This window comes from Carcharhinus amblyrhynchos, chromosome 5, assembly GCF_965287045.1.
Source record: "Carcharhinus amblyrhynchos chromosome 5, sCarAmb.v2.hapA, whole genome shotgun sequence".
Taxonomy (NCBI): domain Eukaryota; kingdom Metazoa; phylum Chordata; class Chondrichthyes; order Carcharhiniformes; family Carcharhinidae; genus Carcharhinus; species Carcharhinus amblyrhynchos.
In genome coordinates this window covers 126,753,865-126,771,805 of record NC_137328.1, presented here as the reverse complement: position 1 = coordinate 126,771,805, position 17,941 = coordinate 126,753,865, and the positions used below count along the sequence as shown (strand labels likewise).

General features: G+C 44.8%; 1 protein-coding gene across 1 annotated transcript in view; it reads right to left on the bottom strand.

The window, feature by feature from the left end:
• LOC145343339 (growth hormone receptor-like) overlaps positions 1-17,941 on the bottom strand; it is a 159,788-nt gene that overhangs the window by 27,495 nt on the left and 114,352 nt on the right. Inside the window, exons 9-11 of the mRNA XM_080189559.1 lie at positions 11,527-11,705; positions 7,491-7,644; positions 3,482-3,572 (exon numbers count right to left, since the gene is read on the bottom strand). Coding sequence (XP_080045685.1) covers positions 3,482-3,572; positions 7,491-7,644; positions 11,527-11,705 — 424 coding nt within the window. The remainder of the gene's footprint in view (positions 1-3,481; positions 3,573-7,490; positions 7,645-11,526; positions 11,706-17,941) is intronic.

Sequence of the window (17,941 nt, the reverse complement as noted above, 5' to 3'; positions counted from 1 at the left end):
GGAATTCCCTGCCCAGTGAAGCAGTTGAGGCTACCTCATTGAATGTTTTTAAAGCAAGGACAGATAAATCTTTGAACAGTAAAGGAATTAAGAGTTATGGTGAGTGGGCGGGTAAGTGGAGCTGAGTCCATGAAAAGATCAGCCATGATCGTATTGAATGGCGGAGCAGGTTCGAGGGGCGGGATGACCAACTCCTGCTCCTAGTTCTTGTAACTAGGGGAATTTCACAGTAACTTCATTGTAGTGTTATTGTAAACCTACTTGTGACTAATAAAATAAACTTTAATTTATGTCTTCCTCTAGTCTCGCCATTATATTCATTCAATAAGCTATAACTTTGCTCACAAGTCGGTTATGTGGCACTATATAAAATGCCTTGTGGAAATCAGTTTATGCTACACCAAAAGTACTACCCTCACCAATCTTATCTGTTACCTGTTCAAAAAAACTCCATCAAATTAACTAAACATGATTGTCCCCATGTGAATCCCTGCTGGCTTTCATTAATTAATCTGCATTTGTCCATGTGGCTACTTTTGTCTTGAATTATTGGCTGTAATTTTCCAGCCGTTCCTGCGGGCAGGATTTTCCAGTCCTGCTGAAGTCAATGGACATTTGAATGACTTACAGCATCTGCTGCAGGGGAACCTACTACAGCAAGACTGGAAAGTCCCAGCCATTTTTTCTTGGAGATTCCCCACCACCAAAGTTAAACTGATTGACCTGCAGTTCCTTGGCTTACCTTTAACTCTTTCTTCAACAAGGTGTGAAGTATGAATCACGAAATGTTAGTACACAGGTGCAGAAAGTAATTTGGGAAGTAACTAGCATGTTATCATTTATTTTGAGGGGAATTTATTACAAGAATAGGGAGAGGTTACGTTTCAGTTGTACAGGCCATTGGAGAGACCACATCTGAAACACTACGTAGGTCACCTTTTTTAAGGAAAAATGTAAATGCATTGGAAGTTCCGAGAAGGTTTATCAGACTAATACCTGAAATAGGCAGGTTATTTGAGGAGAAAAGATTGGACAGAATAGGCTTGTACCCACTGGAATTTAGAAGAGTAAGAGGTGATTTAATTGAAACATATAAGATCATGAGGGTATTGACAAGCTGGATGTAGAGAGAAGATTTCCTCTTGTGGGAGAATCTAGAACTAAGGATAACTGTTTAGAAACAGGGATTGCCTATTTAATGCAGAGATGAGGCAATTTTTTTTTCCCTGTGAGTCTTGGAACTCTTCCTGAAAAGGCAGTGAAATCATAGAATGGGCAAAAGGAGGTCATTTCGACCCATTGAGTCTGCATCGGCTCTCTGAAGAGCATTTTACCCAGGTCCACCACCACCCTATCCTCATAACCCCACACTTTTAGCATGGCCACTCCACCTAACCTGCACATCTTTGGAGTGTAGGAGGAAACAGGAGCATCTGGAGGAAACAGACACAGGGAGAACATGCAAACTCCCCACAGACTATCATTGAAGGCCGGAATTGAACCTGGGTCCCTGATGCTGCAAGGCAGCAGTACTAACCACTGTGCCACCGTGCCATCTAGAAGCAGAGTCTTATAATAATTTTAGGCAGAGGTAGATAAATTCTTGTTAAGTAAGAGGGCGATAGGTTTTTGGGGGTAGGAGGGATACAGATTTGCAGTTACTATCAGATTAACCATGATTTTATTAAATAGTGGAGCGAACTCGCGGGGCTGAATGGCCTACAACTCCTCCTTGTTCCTATGTTGTACTTATTTATGTCATAATTTTATACAAATGGGTGTTTGCTGGTAGAGAATTTATAATTGGACCTACCTATTTATGGTACTCCTTATACACCTATGACTGTGTGGCCAAATTCCCCTCCAATTTGCTTTTCAAGTTTGCTGACAACACCACCGTTGTGGATTGGATCTCAAACAATGATGAGAGAATACAGAAATGAGACAGAGAATCTGGTGAACTGGTGCGGCGACAATAATCTCTCCCTCAATATCAACAAAACGAAGGAGATAGTCATCGACTTCAGGAAGCATAAAGGAGAACATGCCCCTGTCTACATCAACAGGGACAAAGTAGAAAGGGTTGAGAGCTTTCAGCTTTTAGGTGTCCAGATCACCAACAACCTGTCCTGGTCTCCCCATGCTGACACTTTATTTAAGAAAGCCCGCCAATGCCTCTACTTTGTCAGAAGACTAAAGAAATTTGGTATGTCAGCTTTTACAGCTTTTACCAACTTTTACAGATGCCCCATAGAAAGCATTCTTTCTGGTTGGATCACAGCTTGGTCTGGGCTCCTGCTCTGCCCAAGACCGCAAGAAACTACAAAAGGTCATGAATGTAGCCCAATCCATTGAGTCTGTCTACACATCCTGCTGCCTAGGCAAAGCAGCCAGCATAATTAAGGACCCCGGACATTCTCTCTTCCACCTTCTTCCTTCAGAAAAAGATACAAAAGTCTGAGGTCACGTACCAACTGACTCAAGAACAACTTCTTCCCTGCTGTTGTCAGATTTTTGAATGTACTTACCTTGCATTAAGTTGATCTTTCTCTGCACCGTAGCTATGACTGTAACACTACATTCTGCACTCTCTCAATTCAAAGAACAAGGAAAATTCCAGCACAGGAACAGGCCCTTCGGCCCTCCAAGCCTGCACCGACCATGCTGCCCGACTTAATTAAAACCCCCTAGCCTTCCAGGGACCATATCCCTCTATTCCCATCCTATTCATGTACTTGTCAAGACGCCTGTTAAAAGTCACTACTGTATGCGCTTCCACCACCTCCCCCAGCAGTGAGTTCCAGGCACCCACCACTGTCTGTGTAAAAAATCTGCCTCGTACATCTCCTTTAAACCTTGTTTCCTTCTCTATGAACAGTATGTTTTGTTTGTACAGCTTGCAAGAAACAACACTTTTCACTCTACGTTAATACATGTGACAATAGTAAATCAAATCAAATCAAATACATACTGGGGTGAAGAAACAGAAGTTCCATTTCCTGCACTTAAATTGCAGGGCCTGAGTCCTCATTTCAATACTCCAAATTTACTCTGTTTTGAAGAGACAGGGGAGTAATTCAGGATTAGGGCACTGATACCTTAATTCAGAGGCTGCAATGTCCTACCAGAAGCCAGGGTAACCTTAAAAATATAACTGGATAAATATTTGTAAAAGCTGACAGGAATAGGACAGAAGAATGGATTAACTGGAGATCTGCTTCAGTCAGTAAGGGCACATAGTTCAAATGGAAAAAGGTAGGGAATGGAAAACTCAGAGAATCAGTGAGGCTGCAACCGTGATCTAATTGAATTGCGGAGCAGGCTTGAGGCACCAAATCACCCACTCCCGCTTCTAATTTGTATGTTCGTAGCACATACATAGACAATGGACCAAAAGGCCATACTGTAAGATTCTGAGTGGAGAGGTTGAACAGGAAGGTACGATCTGGTATATCATTTGTGATGTTTAAGTTACACCTACCTCTGGCTCTTGGTAAACAGGGTCAACAGCAGCACCAAGGACATGCCGAGTAACACAAAAACCAGGATAAGTCGGAACAAGAGTCCTGCTTCTGTAAGAAACATAATGCAACTTTATAAAACTATGTGGAGCCATATGAGAGGACCCATGAACAATACTGGGGGACATTTTCACTAACTTCTGATTTAACAAATTATTAAATCTTCTGTAGTGATAATACTGTTATAAAAACACGCTTCTATTCTAAGTAGCTTTATCAAGAAAACATATTTATTAGCAATGCAGTGGCCTGAATGAGCAATAGAAACAAATTCAATAGAAAACTGGATAAATATATGAGCAGTTGAAATTTGGGGGTTATGGGGAATAGACTGAGGGGTGCGATTAATTAATAAATTTCTTCAATGAGGCGGCATTGTCAGAAGAACCCAAATGGCATCCTTTTGTGCTGTACCATTCTCCAATGGCAGAGATGGGATGGAGTCGCAGCAGTAACTAGCATTTTGAAGTGGGTCCAGACAGTCAAATCTGTTCTTTGGGAAGACAATCCTGAAACGTGGATGTGGGGTCGGCATTTGGAAAAGAGGAACAGATGCCACTTGGACTGAAAAGGTGGCTGAGGACTTTTTACTGGGCACAGTCTGATGAATTAAAAGTTGCTTGGTTCTTGTACAGGATATACAACCTAGCAGTCTTGAGGAGATGAACAACAGGGAAACTGATTTCAAACTTCCATTTGCTTTTAGTTATTCTTTCATGGGATGTGGGCATTACAGCATTTTTGCCCATCCCTAAATGCCCTTTAAGTGGTGATGAGCAGTGAGCTGCCTTCTTGAACTGTTGCTAATACAGGTATGAACATGGGCTGCTTCAGTATCTGTGGAGTTGCGAATGCTGGTGAACATTTGCAGTCATCAGTGAACATCCCCACTTCTGACTTTATGATGGGAGGAAGGTCACTGATGAAGCAGTTGAAGATGGTTGGGCCGAGGACACTACCTTGAGGGACTCCTGCAGCAATGTCCTGCAGCTGAAATCACTGATCTCAAACCATCACAACCATCTTCTTTGTGCCAGGTATGACTCCAGAGAGTTTTACTCCAGATTCCCATTGACCCCAATTTTGCTAGGGCTCCTTGATATCTTACTTGGTCAAATTCTGCTTTGGTATTAAGGGCAGTCACTCTCGCCTCACCTCGCACATTCAGCTCTTTTCCCTGTGTTTGAACCAAGGTTTGAACAAAGGTTAAAGGTGAAAGAACCTGGTAGAATCCAAACTGGGCATCAGTGAGCAGATTATTGCTGAGTAAGTGCCACTTTATAGCACTGTCAAGGACATTTTCCATCACTTTGCTGACTGATTGACCACATTGTATTGTCATGCTTCTTGTGGAGACGATATACATGGCTAATTTTCCACATTGCTCGTTAGATGCTGAAGGAGGCATTTGGCCCATCGAGTCTGCATAGACCACAATCCCACTCAGGCCCTATCCCCATAACCCCATGCGTTTATCCTAGCTGGTCCTCCCAACACTAAGGGACAATTTAGCACAGCCAATCCACCTAATCCACACATCTTTGGACTTTGGAGTGTGGGAGGAAACCGGAGCACCCAGAGGAAACCCACGCAGATGTGGAGAGAATGTGCAAACTCCACACAGACAGTGACCCAAGCTGGGAATTGAAACTGGCTCCCTGTTGACTCCTTTGACTCCAGCAGGCTCCTAGCTTACAGTTCAGACCAACTTCAATCCCACTTCAGATGTACCCAGTTCCTTTACATTGTCAGGCAACCCACATTGTCAGTCAATTCCTGAATTTACATTCAACCATAACGTTGATGTACCATCAATACATTTAATTATATGCTCTTTAATAAACAAAAGTTATCTCATAAACGTATTAGCTTACTGTTTATTGTTTTTTAAATGCAAACTGATGTATATCAGCATCCTATAATAGTTTAGAAATAAAAGAGTTCTGAAATGAAATTCTAACATTCAATAAAAGCAAAAGAAATGGTTTTGCAGTAAGCACGCCACTAAACATGCTGACTTGGAAATGTATCGCCGTTCCTTCGCTGTCACTGGGTCACAATCCTGGAACTCCATCCCTAACAGCATTGTGGCTGTCCCTATGCCCAGAAATTTTTTCTGAAGGAAATGGCAGAGGTGATAGTAGATGCCTTACTGATCATTTATCAAACTTCGCTGGATTCCGGGGAAGTGCCGGAAGATTGGAAAATGGCTAATGTTACGCCGCTGTTCAAAAAAGGTAGCAGGCAAAAGGCAGGGAATTATAGGCCGGTTAGTTTAACGTCTGTAGTTGGAAAAATGCTTGAATCTGTCATCAAAGAAGAAATAGCGAAGCACCTAGAAAAGAATGGTTTGATAGAGCAGACGCAGCATGGATTCGTTAAGGGGAAGTCGTGTTTGACAAATTTATTGGATTTCTATGAGGATGTGATGAGTGTGGTAGACAGAGGGGAACCGATGGATGTGGTGTTTCTCGATTTTCAAAAGGCGTTTGATAAGATGCCGCACAAAAGGTTGCTTCAGAAGGTTAGGGGGCATGGAGTTGGGGGTAAGGTGTTAGCGTGGATAGAGGATTGGTTGTCTAATAGGAGGCAGAGAGTTGGTATCAATGGGTGCTATTCTGATTGGCGGTTGGTGACGAGTGGAGTGCCGCAGGGATCGGTGCTGGGGCCTCAGCTATTTACCATTTATATAGATGATCTGGAGGAGGGGGCTGAGTGTAGGGTAACGAAATTTGCTGATGACACAAAGATGAGTGGAAAAGCAAATTGTGTGGAGGGTGTGGAAAGTCTGCAGAGGGATCTGGATAGGCTAAGCGAGTGGGCGAGGACCTGGCAGATGGAGTATAATGTTAGCAAGTGTGAGGTTATCCACTTTGGCAGAAATAATAGTAGGAGGGACTACTATTTAAAGGGCGAAAAGCTGCAGCATGCTACGGTGCAGAGGGACCTGGGGGTCTTTGTGCATGAGTCGCAAAAACCCAGTCTGCAGGTGCAGCAGGTGATCAAGAAGGCGAATGGGATGTTGGCCTTTATAGCGAGGGGGATAGAATATAAAAGCAGGGAGTTCTTGCTGCAACTGTACAGGGCACTGGTGAGGCCGCAGCTGGAGTACTGTGTGCAGTTTTGGTCGCCGCACTTGCGCAAGGATATTTTGGCCTTGGAGGGAGTGCAGAGGAGGTTTACTAGGCTGATACAGGAGATGAGGGGGTTGGACTATGAAGAGAGATTAAATAGGCTGGGTCTGTGCTTGTTGGAGTTTAGAAGGAAGAGGGGGGATCTTGTAGAGACATATAAGATAATGAAAGGGATGGATAGGGTAGAGGTAGAGAGATTCTTCCCGCTCAGAATTGACAGCAGGACTAGCGGGCACAGCCTCAAGATAAGGCGGGGGGGGCAGTTTAGAACGGAGTTGAGGAGGAACTTCTTCACTCAAAGCGTGGTGAATCTCTGGAATTCTCTGCCCATTGAAGTGGTGGAGGCTACCCCGCTAAATATATTTAAGTTACGCGTAGATAGGTTTTTGACAGACAAGGGAATTAAGGGTTATGGGGAGAAAGCGGGAAAGTGGAACTGAGCCACTTCAGATCAGCCATGGTCTTATTGAATGGCGGGGCAGGCTCGAAGGGCTAGATGGCCTACTCCTGCTCCTATTTCTTATGTTCTTACCACATGAACTGCAGTGGATTCAAGAAGGCAGCTCACCACTGCCTTCTCAAGCAGCAATTAGGGATGGACAATAAATGCTGGATTAGCCAGCAACACCCACATCCCATGAATGGATAAGGAAAATGATTGCTGATTGAAAAACAGAAATCATGTTGCACACTTTGCCCTTGTATTGCACCCAGCAAAATCTTTAGAAGGTGTAATTTGTTGACAGTTTGATTTCATTTAGTAATGAATGCATTAATTGTTTAGCTTGGCTGTCAAAGAACACGGACAGTTTTTTTCACACTTTGTTCCTCTTACCTTGTGTTAAGCGTGCTGCAGGAATGAAGATGTACAGTGAGTCAGTGAACTCACTAAAATCCCCATTGGCAATCTGTTTACATCGGAGCCTGATCTCATAACTCTTGCCTGTACTAAGTGCATAAACTGGATGCGAGGTTGAAAAAGCCTCAACCTATCAAGTGAAGGAGAAGAAATTCAAATTAAAGATGATCCATTAAAAATATCAAAAAGATCATGTGGCATTGTGCAGGACAGTGAGCAGGCACATCAGTCTGCTAGGAAGGTAAATGCAGATTACAGAATAAAACCCCCACAACAACATTAAAATGCTCCTAGGACAGCTGCAGCACGGGGTTAGATACACAGTAAAATTCCCTCTACACTGCCCCACCAAGCACTGTAAGAAGTCTCACATCATCAGGTTAAAATCCAACAGGTTTATTTGATAGCACAAGCCACTAGCTTTTGGAGCGCTGCTCCTTCATCAGACGAGTGGGATTTCAGTTCACAAACAGGGCATATAAAGACACAAACTCAATTTACAAAATATTGGTTGCTGTGCAGACACATGGATTTTGGGCCAGTGTCTGTGGGAGTTTGCGCATTCTCCCCGTGCTTGCGTGGGTTTTCTCCGGATGCTCCAGTTTCCTCCCACACCCCAAAGATGTGCTATTAGGCTAATTGGTGGTAATAACTTGTCCCTAAATTAGATTTCCCTCAATGTGAAATGCCATAAGCATAGATAAGGGTCATGGGTGGAGGGGGGACGCGTAATGTTAAAATGGTGGCGTGGGCTTGTTGGGCCGAAGGGCTTGTTTCCCCGGGCTGTTTTTGTTCTTTGAATGTGAGTCTTTACAGGTAATCAAGTCTTAAAGATACAGACAATGTGAGTGGAGAGAGGGTTAAGCACAGGTTAAAGAGATGTGTATTGTCTCCAGACAAGACAGTTAGTGAGATTTTGCAAGCCCAGGCAAGTCATGGGTGTTACAGATAGTGTGACATGAACCCAAGATTCCGGTCAAGGCCATCCTCATGTGTGCGGAACTTGGCTATCATAGCCAATGTCATAGCTAACACTGATAGCCAAGTTCTGCACACATGAAGACGGCCTCACCATTACCCTGGATGTCTAGATTAGTTGTTCAGTGAGAACATCACAATGCCATCACCTCCGCAAATATTCTGCTGGTGAATGGGTGAAGTTGCCTGGGATCAGAGGTGAGCTGGCAAGGTGGATACAAAACTGGCTTGGTCAAAGAAGACAGAGGGTAGCAGTGGAAGGATGTGTTTCTGAATGGGGGACTGTGACAAGTGGCGTTCCTCAGGAATCAGTGCTGGGACCTTTGCTGTTTGTAATATATATAAACGATTTGGAGGAAAATATAACTGGATTGATTAGTAAGGTTGGTGGACTTGCGGATAGCGATGAGGACCATCAGATGATACAGCAGGATATAGATCAGTTAGAGACTTGGGCGGAGAGATGGCAGATGGAGTTTAATCTGGACAAATGTGAGGTAATGCATTTTGAAAGGTCTAATACAGATAGGAAATATACAGTAAATGGCAAAACCCTTAAGAGTATTGATAGGCAAAGGGATCTGGGTGCACAGGTACACAGGTCACTGAAAGTGGCAACGCAGGTGGAGAAGGTAGTCAAGAAGGCATACGGCATGGTGACTAGTGGAGTGCCGCAGGGGTCGGTGCTGGGGCCTCAGCTTTTTACCATTTATATAGATGATCTGGAGGAGGGAACCGAGTGTAGGGTGTTGAAATTTGCTGATGACACCAAGATTGGGGGAACGGCAAATTGTGCGGAGGGTGTGGAGAGTCTGCAGAAGGTTCTAGATAGGCTGGGCGAATGGGCCAGGAAATGGCAAATGGAATTTAATGTTGGCAAGTGTAAGGTGGTCCACTTTGGTAGGAAGAATGGTAGGAAGGACTATTACTTACGGGGCAAAAAACTGCAGCAGGCGGCGGTGCAGAGGGACCTCGGGGTCCTTGTGCATGAGTTGCAAAAACCCAGCTTGCAGGTGCAGCAGGTGGTCAGGAAGGCAAATGGGATGCTGGCCTTCATAGCGAGGGGGATTGAATATAAAAGTAGGGAGGTCTTGCTGCAGCTGTATAGGGCATTGGTGAGGCCGCAGCTGGAGTACTGTGTGCAGTTTTGGGCGCCGCACCTGCGCAAAGATATTTTGGCCTTGGAGGGAGTGCAGAGGAGGTTTACTAGGCTGATACCGGAGTTGAGGGGGTTGAGCTATGAGGAGAGGCTGAATAAACTAGGCTTGTACTCGTTAGAGTTTAGAAGAATGAGGGGAGATCTCATTGAGACGTATAAGATGATGAATGGGATGGATAGGATAGAGGTGGAGAGACTCTTCCCGCTCAAAAAAGACAGTAGGACTAGGGGGCACAGCCTCAAGATAAAAGGGGGGCGGTTTAGAACGGAGTTGAGGAGGAACTTCTTCACTCAAAGGGTGGTGAATCTCTGGAATTCTCTGCCCGTTGAAGTGGTGGAGGCTGCCTCGCTAAATATTTTTAAGACGCGGGTTGATGGGTTTTTGATAAGAGAGGGGATTAAGGGTTATGGGGAGAGGGCGGGAAAGTGGAACTGAGTAGCGACAGATCAGCCATGATCTTACTGAATGGCGGGGCAGGCTCGAAGGGCTGGATGGCCTACTCCTGCTCCTATTTCTTATGTTCTTATGCTTGCCTTAATCGGTCGGGGCACTGAGTTTAAAAATTGACAAGTCATGTTGCAGCTTTATAGAACCTTAGTTAGGCTGCACTTGGAATATAGTGTTCAATTCTGGTTGCCACACTACCAGAAGGCTGTGGAGGCTTTGAGGAGGTACAGAAAAGATTTACCAGGATGTTGCCTGGTATGGAGGGCATTAGCTATGAGGAGAGGTTGGTGAAACTTGGTTTCTTCTCACTGGAGCGATGGAGGTTGAGGGGAGACCTAATAGAAATCTACAAGATTATGACAGATATGTTTAGAGTGGACAGTCAGAAGCTTTTTCCCAGGGTCGAAGAGTCAATTTCTAGGGGTCACAGGTTTAAGGTGTGAAGGGCAAGGTTTAAAAGAGATGTATGAGGCATATTTTTTATACAGAGGGTGGTGGGTGCCTGGAACTCGTTGCCAGGGGAGGTAGAGAAATAGATGTGGTAGTGGCTATTAAGGGGCGTCTTGACAAATAAATAAATAGGATTGGAATAGAGGGATATGGTCTCCGGAAGGGTAGGGGGTTTTAGTTCAGTCAGGCAGCATGGTCGGTGCAGGCTTGGAGGGCCGAAGGGCCTGTTCCTGTGCTGGAATTTTCTTTGTTCTTGGTCTTTGAACGCAACAACAATTCAGCACAAGCCAGGAGTCTGCAAACACCAATCAACTAAATGATCCTGGTTGCTGGATAAATGTTGGAAAATGATTCACAGAATTCCCCTGATCCACTTGAAATTGTGCTATTGAACGTTTTGCATTCACTGGAATGAGGGAGTTCGCCATTCTAAAGATACTGATGGAGTGTCAGCATAGATTCTCAATTTATTGCCAAAGTTGGGTTAAAAGGCATGGGCCGGAATTTTACCGGCATGCCTGCTCCGATTCCGGGATAGGTGAGACTTGGAAAATGACATTCTGTGTTGGCCTCGGGCAGAATCGTACGAAACTCAGGCAAACATGCCGGTAAAATACCACCCATGATCTTTTGACTTTGTAAGAATAATACTAGAAAATGTGCCAAGATGACACATCCAGCAATGAGGAAAGTTGTTCATCCTGTCACTCCGAGATGTGTTTGACGCTTGGACACCTGTTAATAAAAACAGCCAACTTTAATGTTCTCTATCGATTATGGCTGGGAACTTTCATCACTATGGGCAAACAAAGCCCCTCCACAACAAAAGTGCTACTTTTTTTTACCTGAAATGCATCAACTGTTCTGAAGCAACAGTTCTTATCACATGTTAATCACACGACTCACTCAGCTTTACAAGGAAAGTGATACTTTGTCGAGCTTCAAAGAAAAGACAATTGCTGAACTTGTTTACGTACCAAATCCCAGTGGTTACTGTCACTGGCTTTGTACTGGATCTCGTACTTAAGAGATATCCATCCATTTTTGATGTCAGCAGTAGGTGGCGCTTCCCACAGCACCTGGATGTCAGCAAGCAGACCTGACTGACTGATATTCAGCAACGTCCAGTTCAGCGCGATTGGAGGATCTGGTTTCACTGTGATAAGCAAAAAGAAAAAGCTGAAGAACAGAGAGTCCAGCGACGACAGAATTAACTGGAACTAGGAGCCACCAAGGATTTCTAGAAGAGAAATCATGTTTATCTAATTAAATTGAGTTGTTGATGAAGTAACGGAGACTGGTGATGGAAGTGTCGATGCTGTCTGTATGGATTTTAACAAAATATTTGATAAAGTACAACATGGGGAACTGGGGAACAAATTGAGGTTCATGGGATAGAAGGTTTAGTCTCAACTTGGTGAAGAGAGACAGTGTGGGGGTCTTGCCACAAAAATTCTAAGTGCTGAATGAGCGTGAAAATGGGAGAGAATCGTGCCTGTCTTTTGGGTGAGCTCCCAGACACAATTGTACAGCACTTAGGAAAACAGATCCCAAATGTGATTCTCACCAGCAGGGGAGGTGGCTTGACGCCATTGCGCCGGTACCCCAATCTCCCAGTGCACTGTGTACTGGGAGATCTGTCGTTCCCACCTGAGCCCTTGACATCAACACCCGCGCCCGCACTGAACGCCACCCCAGCTGATCCCCACACACAAGATCACTATCCTAGCCGATACCCACACACCCCCCAATGCAGAGTGCCCCCCTTCCTTCCCCTCATGGAGTTCCCCCTGCCACCCCATCATTGTCCCAGACTCGCATCTTGGACCCACCCTTTTAAGTCCCACACCTCCCCCTCCAGGCCCTGCTCCTTGGCACTATCTTGTGCCTATTGGGCAATGCCATGGTGCAAGGCTGGCAGTGCCAGGCTGGCACTACCCACGGGACAATGCTCAGCTTTGCTTCCAGCCAACTGGGGTGGCTTCAACAGCCTCTGGTCCCACTGGTGAGGCCATCATGCCAGGTGATCCTCACCGGTGAGAACCTCCATTGATGAGCAGGTAAGGACAAGAGAGCCCGGATAGACTCACTAATTATATTTCAATTACCTGATGAATATTGAAGGCGCAAAACCAGTTTTCCTGGCAAAATGGGGTTGGTAACATTGTGAGATGGAAGAAATTAAGCACAAACTCGATTTTTCGCCTCTCATCCAATCTTAACAGCTTGCCTCACCAATCGACCTGTGTGACAAGCTACCTGTGTTTCTTTCCTAAAGGACATTAAGAAATCCATCAGGTTTTTACAACAATCAAACAGCTTCATGATGTCTTGAATCCGTCATCAAAGAGGAAATAGCGAGGCATCTTGAGAAGAATTGTTTGATAGAGCAGACGCAGCACGGTTTCGTTAAGGGGAAGTCATGTCTGACAAATTTATTGGAATTCTATGAGGATGTGTCTAGTGCGGTGGATAGCGGGCAACCGGTGGATGTGGTGTTTCTCGATTTTCAGAAGGTGTTTGATAAGGTGCCACACAAAAGGTTGTTACAGAAGGTTAGGGGGCATGGAGTTGGGGGTAAGGTGTTAGCGTGGATAGGGGATTGGCTGTCAAATAAGAGGCAGAGAGTGGCTGTCAATGGGTGCGATTCGGACTGACGGTTGGTGACTAGTGGAGTGCCCCAGGGGTCGGTGTTGGGGCCTCAGCTATTTAGCATTTATATAGATGATCCGGAGGAGGAAGCTGAGTGTAAGGTGTCGAAATTTGCTGATGACACAAAGATAAGTGGAACAGCAAATTGTGCGGAGGGTGTAGAAGTTCTGCAGAGGGATCTAGATAGGCTGAGCGAGTGGGCGAGGACCTGGCAGATGGAATACAATGTTGGCAAGTGTGAGGTTATCCACTTTGGTAGGAATAATAGTAGGAAGGAGTACTACTTACAGGGCGAAAAGCTGCAGCATGCTACGGTGCAGAGGGACCTGGGGGTCCTTGTGCATGAGTCGCAAAAACCCAGCCGACAGGTGCAGCAGGTGGTCAGGAAGGCTGGCCTTCATAGCGAGGGGGATTGAATATAAAAGTAAGTGTACAGGGCACTGGTGAGGCCGCAGCTGGAGTACTGTGTGCAGTTTTGGTCGCCACACTTGCACAAGGATATTTTGGCCTTGGAGGGAGTGCAGAGGAGGTTCACTAGGCTGATACCAGAGTTGAGGGGGTTGAGCTGTGAAGGGAGGCTGAATAGACTGGGCTTGTACTTGTTAGAGTTTAGAAGGATGAGGGGGGATCTTATTGAGACGTATAAGATGATGAAAGGGATGGATAGGGTAGAGGTGGAGAGGTTCTTTCCGCTCAGAAAGGACAGCAGGACTAGAGGGCACAGCCTCAAGATAAGGGGGATGCAGTTTAGAACAGAGTTGAGGAGGAACTTCTTCACTCAAAGGGTGGTGAATCTCTGGAATTCTCTGCCCGTTGAAGTGGTGGAGGCTACCTCGCTAAATATATTTAAAACGCGGGTAGATAGGTTTTTGGTAGGCAAGGGGATTAAGGGTTATGGGGAGAAAGTGGGAAAGTGGAACTGAGCCACTTCAGATCAGCCATGATCTTATTGAATGGCGGGGCAGGCTCAAAGGGCTAGATGGCCTACTCCTGCTCCTATTTCTTATGTTCTTTTGCTGACACTAAGATCTGGGTTTAATCAGTCTTCTCTGGATGGGCTGGTAGGCGGGGTGCAGGAATGCAGGGGTTGCAGTGTTAGAACGTAACCGGTGACAACTTGGCACTGGATGTAATGTGACCAATGGTAAGAAGATGTAAGGGTCAGCTGACCCAGTAAACCATGGACCCAATGATAGAATGATGTGATGGTCAGCTGATCAGCTGACTCACTATAAATAAGTATCTGTTGGGAATTGTGAGGAACTTGGATTGACCCAAGGCGAGGCCCCAAGTTTGGAGTAATGAAGTTTCTTTATTAAATCCTTTATTTGATTTATAAGTTGAAGGAAGTTTTGTTATATTTTTATTCTCTGCATTTGAAGAAATCCTTCCAAAGAAACATGCAGTGCTCATCATCCTCCTGTCACCACACCATCTTGTTAACAGTGGAGAAGGTGAAGGACGCCTTTCTGATCAAAACACAATTGAACGGTTGAAGTAGTCAATGAAGGGCCTCCTCCCACCTCATGTCTGTGTCTCTGGATTAAAGGGAGGGGTGATAAGGGCTCTAACAGGCACATCAGCCAGAGCACAAAGCTACTAGCACATGAAAAGGTGAGCACAATAAGAAGACTCACAACACCAGGTTAAAGTCCAACAGGTTTATTTGGAATTACAAGCTTTCGGAGCACTGGTCCTTCATCAGGCGAATGAGTGAAGGGGCAGTGCTTCAAAAGCCCGTGATTCCAAATAAACCTTTTGGGCATTAACATTGTGTTGCGAGACTTCTTACTGTGCCCACCCCAGTCTAACACCGGCATCTCCACATCATCAAAAGGTGGAGCTTAGGGTGTGGCTCAGAGCATCAGATAGATTTTAAAATGTGGCTAATTGCAGGTCCAGGCTTCACTAGATAGTTGAGACTTTGAATGTGTAGCTGAAAGTGAACTAGGCGATATTCATAACCTCATTTATCTAAGTGTATTCCTTATCTAAAGTCCTTTTTATATCAAATTTGGATACTGCTAAACTCTTTCATATATCATGGATCTGATATGGAAATTGACATAATTCAGATGCAAATTCTTTTTAAGTAGAAGTGGCAGCCACACAGTATGGAGGAAGCCACTACATTCATTTATTAAAGTTGGCAAACTGGAAGATACCTATTGTTTCCCTGTGTCTCTGTTAAACTTCAAAGGGTATGAGAGATAAATCCAATGAGTGCGCTCCAAGCTGGTCATTACTGAATTGTGGACATGTCATGTTGATGTCTTGGAACTCCCTTAATATCCATGTACACATGGTATCTGAGTCACAGCCCAGATGTTAGTTCAGGTTTAATATTGTCAGAATTTGTGAAGGACTACACTAGGCTTGTTGACCATGTAGCCTGTGGGCCAGATGTGGCCTGTCAGTACCCCAGTCTGGCCCCTGGAGGCAGTTTTCAAAATGCCAAGAAATGGAGTAGAAGATTCTGAAAGAAGCTGCTCTTCCAATCACAGGCAGGTCCTCTCCTGCTTTTGCTCATGATAGGCTCTCTCACAAACCTGTGGGAGAAAAGCATTCTGTGATTGGAAGAGCAGCAACACTGGAGGAGCCAACAAGAGGTATTGGCAGGAAGAGAGAAAGAGAGAGGGAGGCTGTCGGGCTGGGTGGGGGATGGGAGACACTGTTGGGCTGGAAGAGGATAAATATGATGGTGCAGGTGGTAGTGGTGAGAGTGAAAGAGTGAATGATTGTGGAGAGAGAGTGTGGCTGAGACTCCATTATCCTGCTCTCCATTGTATCAGAGTGGGTGAGGGACAGACAACGGGAAGTCCGTTGACCTTGGGCAGGATTTTCCAGTCTCGGATTGATCAAGGCTGTAAAATCCCAACCACTGTGTGTGAGAGGGAGTGTATGTGTGGAAGAAAGAGTGTGAGGGAGTGTGTGAGACAGTGAGTCTACAGAAAATGGGGAATTAATAATGGAAAACAAGGAGATGGAAGCTGAATTAAACAGCTATTTTGCATCAGCCTTCACCATAAAGGACATAAGTAACATATCTGTAAATCAAAGAGGGGGTGAAACTCAGGAAAATCACCATCACCAGAGAAGAGGCGCTGAGCAAATTGTGGGAAATGCAGCTGACGGATTCTCCAGGTCCTGATAGACTTCATCCAGGGGTTTGAAAGAAGTGGCTATTGAGATATTTGATGCATCTCAACTTCCCCAGGGAAGGTTCCATTAGCTTGGAAAATAGTGAATGTAACTCCTTTGTTCAAAAAGGGAGCGACAGAGAGAGACAGAAATAAAAAGGAGACTACAGGCTACTTAGCTTAACATCGATCATAGGGAAAATGTTAGAAGCCATCATTAAAGATGTCACAACAGGACACTTGGAAGAATTCAGGGTAATCAGGCAGAGTTAACATGGTTTTGTGAAAGGGAAATCATGTTTAACCATTTGATTGAAGTTCTTTGAAGGAGTCACATGTTGTAATTAAAGGGGACATACTGTACTTCGATTTCCAAAAACATTTGATAAGGTGAAACATCAAAGGTTACTGCGAGAAATGAAAGTGCATGGTGTCGGGAGCAACAAATTGGCATGGATTGAAGATCGGCTAGTTACCAGAAAGTAGAGTCAGCAGAGATGGGTGATTTTCTGGTTAGCAAGTTGTAACAAGTGGTGTGCCACAGCTGGGACCTTAAATTGTTAGAGTTTGTATAAATGACTTCGATGAAAAGATTAACAGTGTAGTTGATAAATTTTCTGATGACACAATGATAGGTAGGAAAGTAAGATGTGAGGAGGCTACAAAGGAATACGGATAGGTTAAGTCAGTGGGCAAAGGTCTGGCAAGTGGAGCATAATGTGGGAAAATGTGAAATTGTCCATTTTGGCAGGAAAGGGTAATACGTGTATTATCAAAATGGTGAGAGATTGCAGAGCTCTGAGATTCAGAGGAATCTGGGTGTCCAAATGCATGAATCATAAAAGGCTGGTATATAGGTGCAGCAAATAATTAGGAAAGCTAATAGAATGTTGTTGTTCATTGTGAGGGGAATTGATTACAAAAATAAGAAGATAAAAGCAAATTACTGCAATGCTGGAATCTGAAACTAAAATAGAGAATACTGGAAAATCTTGGCAGGTCTGACACATAAGAACATAAGAACATAAGAAATAGGAGCAGGAGTCGGCCATCTGGCCCTTCGAGCCTGCCCCGCCATTCAATAAGATCATGGCTGATCTGTCGTGGCTCAGTTCCACATTCCCGCCCTCTCCCCATAACCCTTAATCCCCTCTCTCATCAAAAACCCATCAACCCGCGTCTTAAAAATATTTAGTGAGGCAGCCTCCACCACCTCAACGGGCAGAGAATTCCAGAGATTCACCACCCTTTGAGTGAAGAAGTTCCTCCTCAACTCCGTTCTAAACCGCCCCCCCTTTAACTTGAGGCTGTGCCCCCTAGTCCTACTGTCCTTTCTGACACATCTGTGTAGAGAGCAAATAGAGCTAACATTTCGACCCTTGGTCAGTTCCTTCATCTCATCCTATTTTCTTTACTTTCAGCTCTGATTTTAACCTGGTTTTAACCCGAGGATCACCACACTTCAAAGGGCAACATTGAGAAGTTGAATAACCGCAGTCAGTACACTAATTGAACCAATGCTGTTGGTGTTACTTTGCATCACTAACCAACTGTCCCGCTAACTGAGCTGGACCAGTTCCATCACCTTTCTCCCACTTTG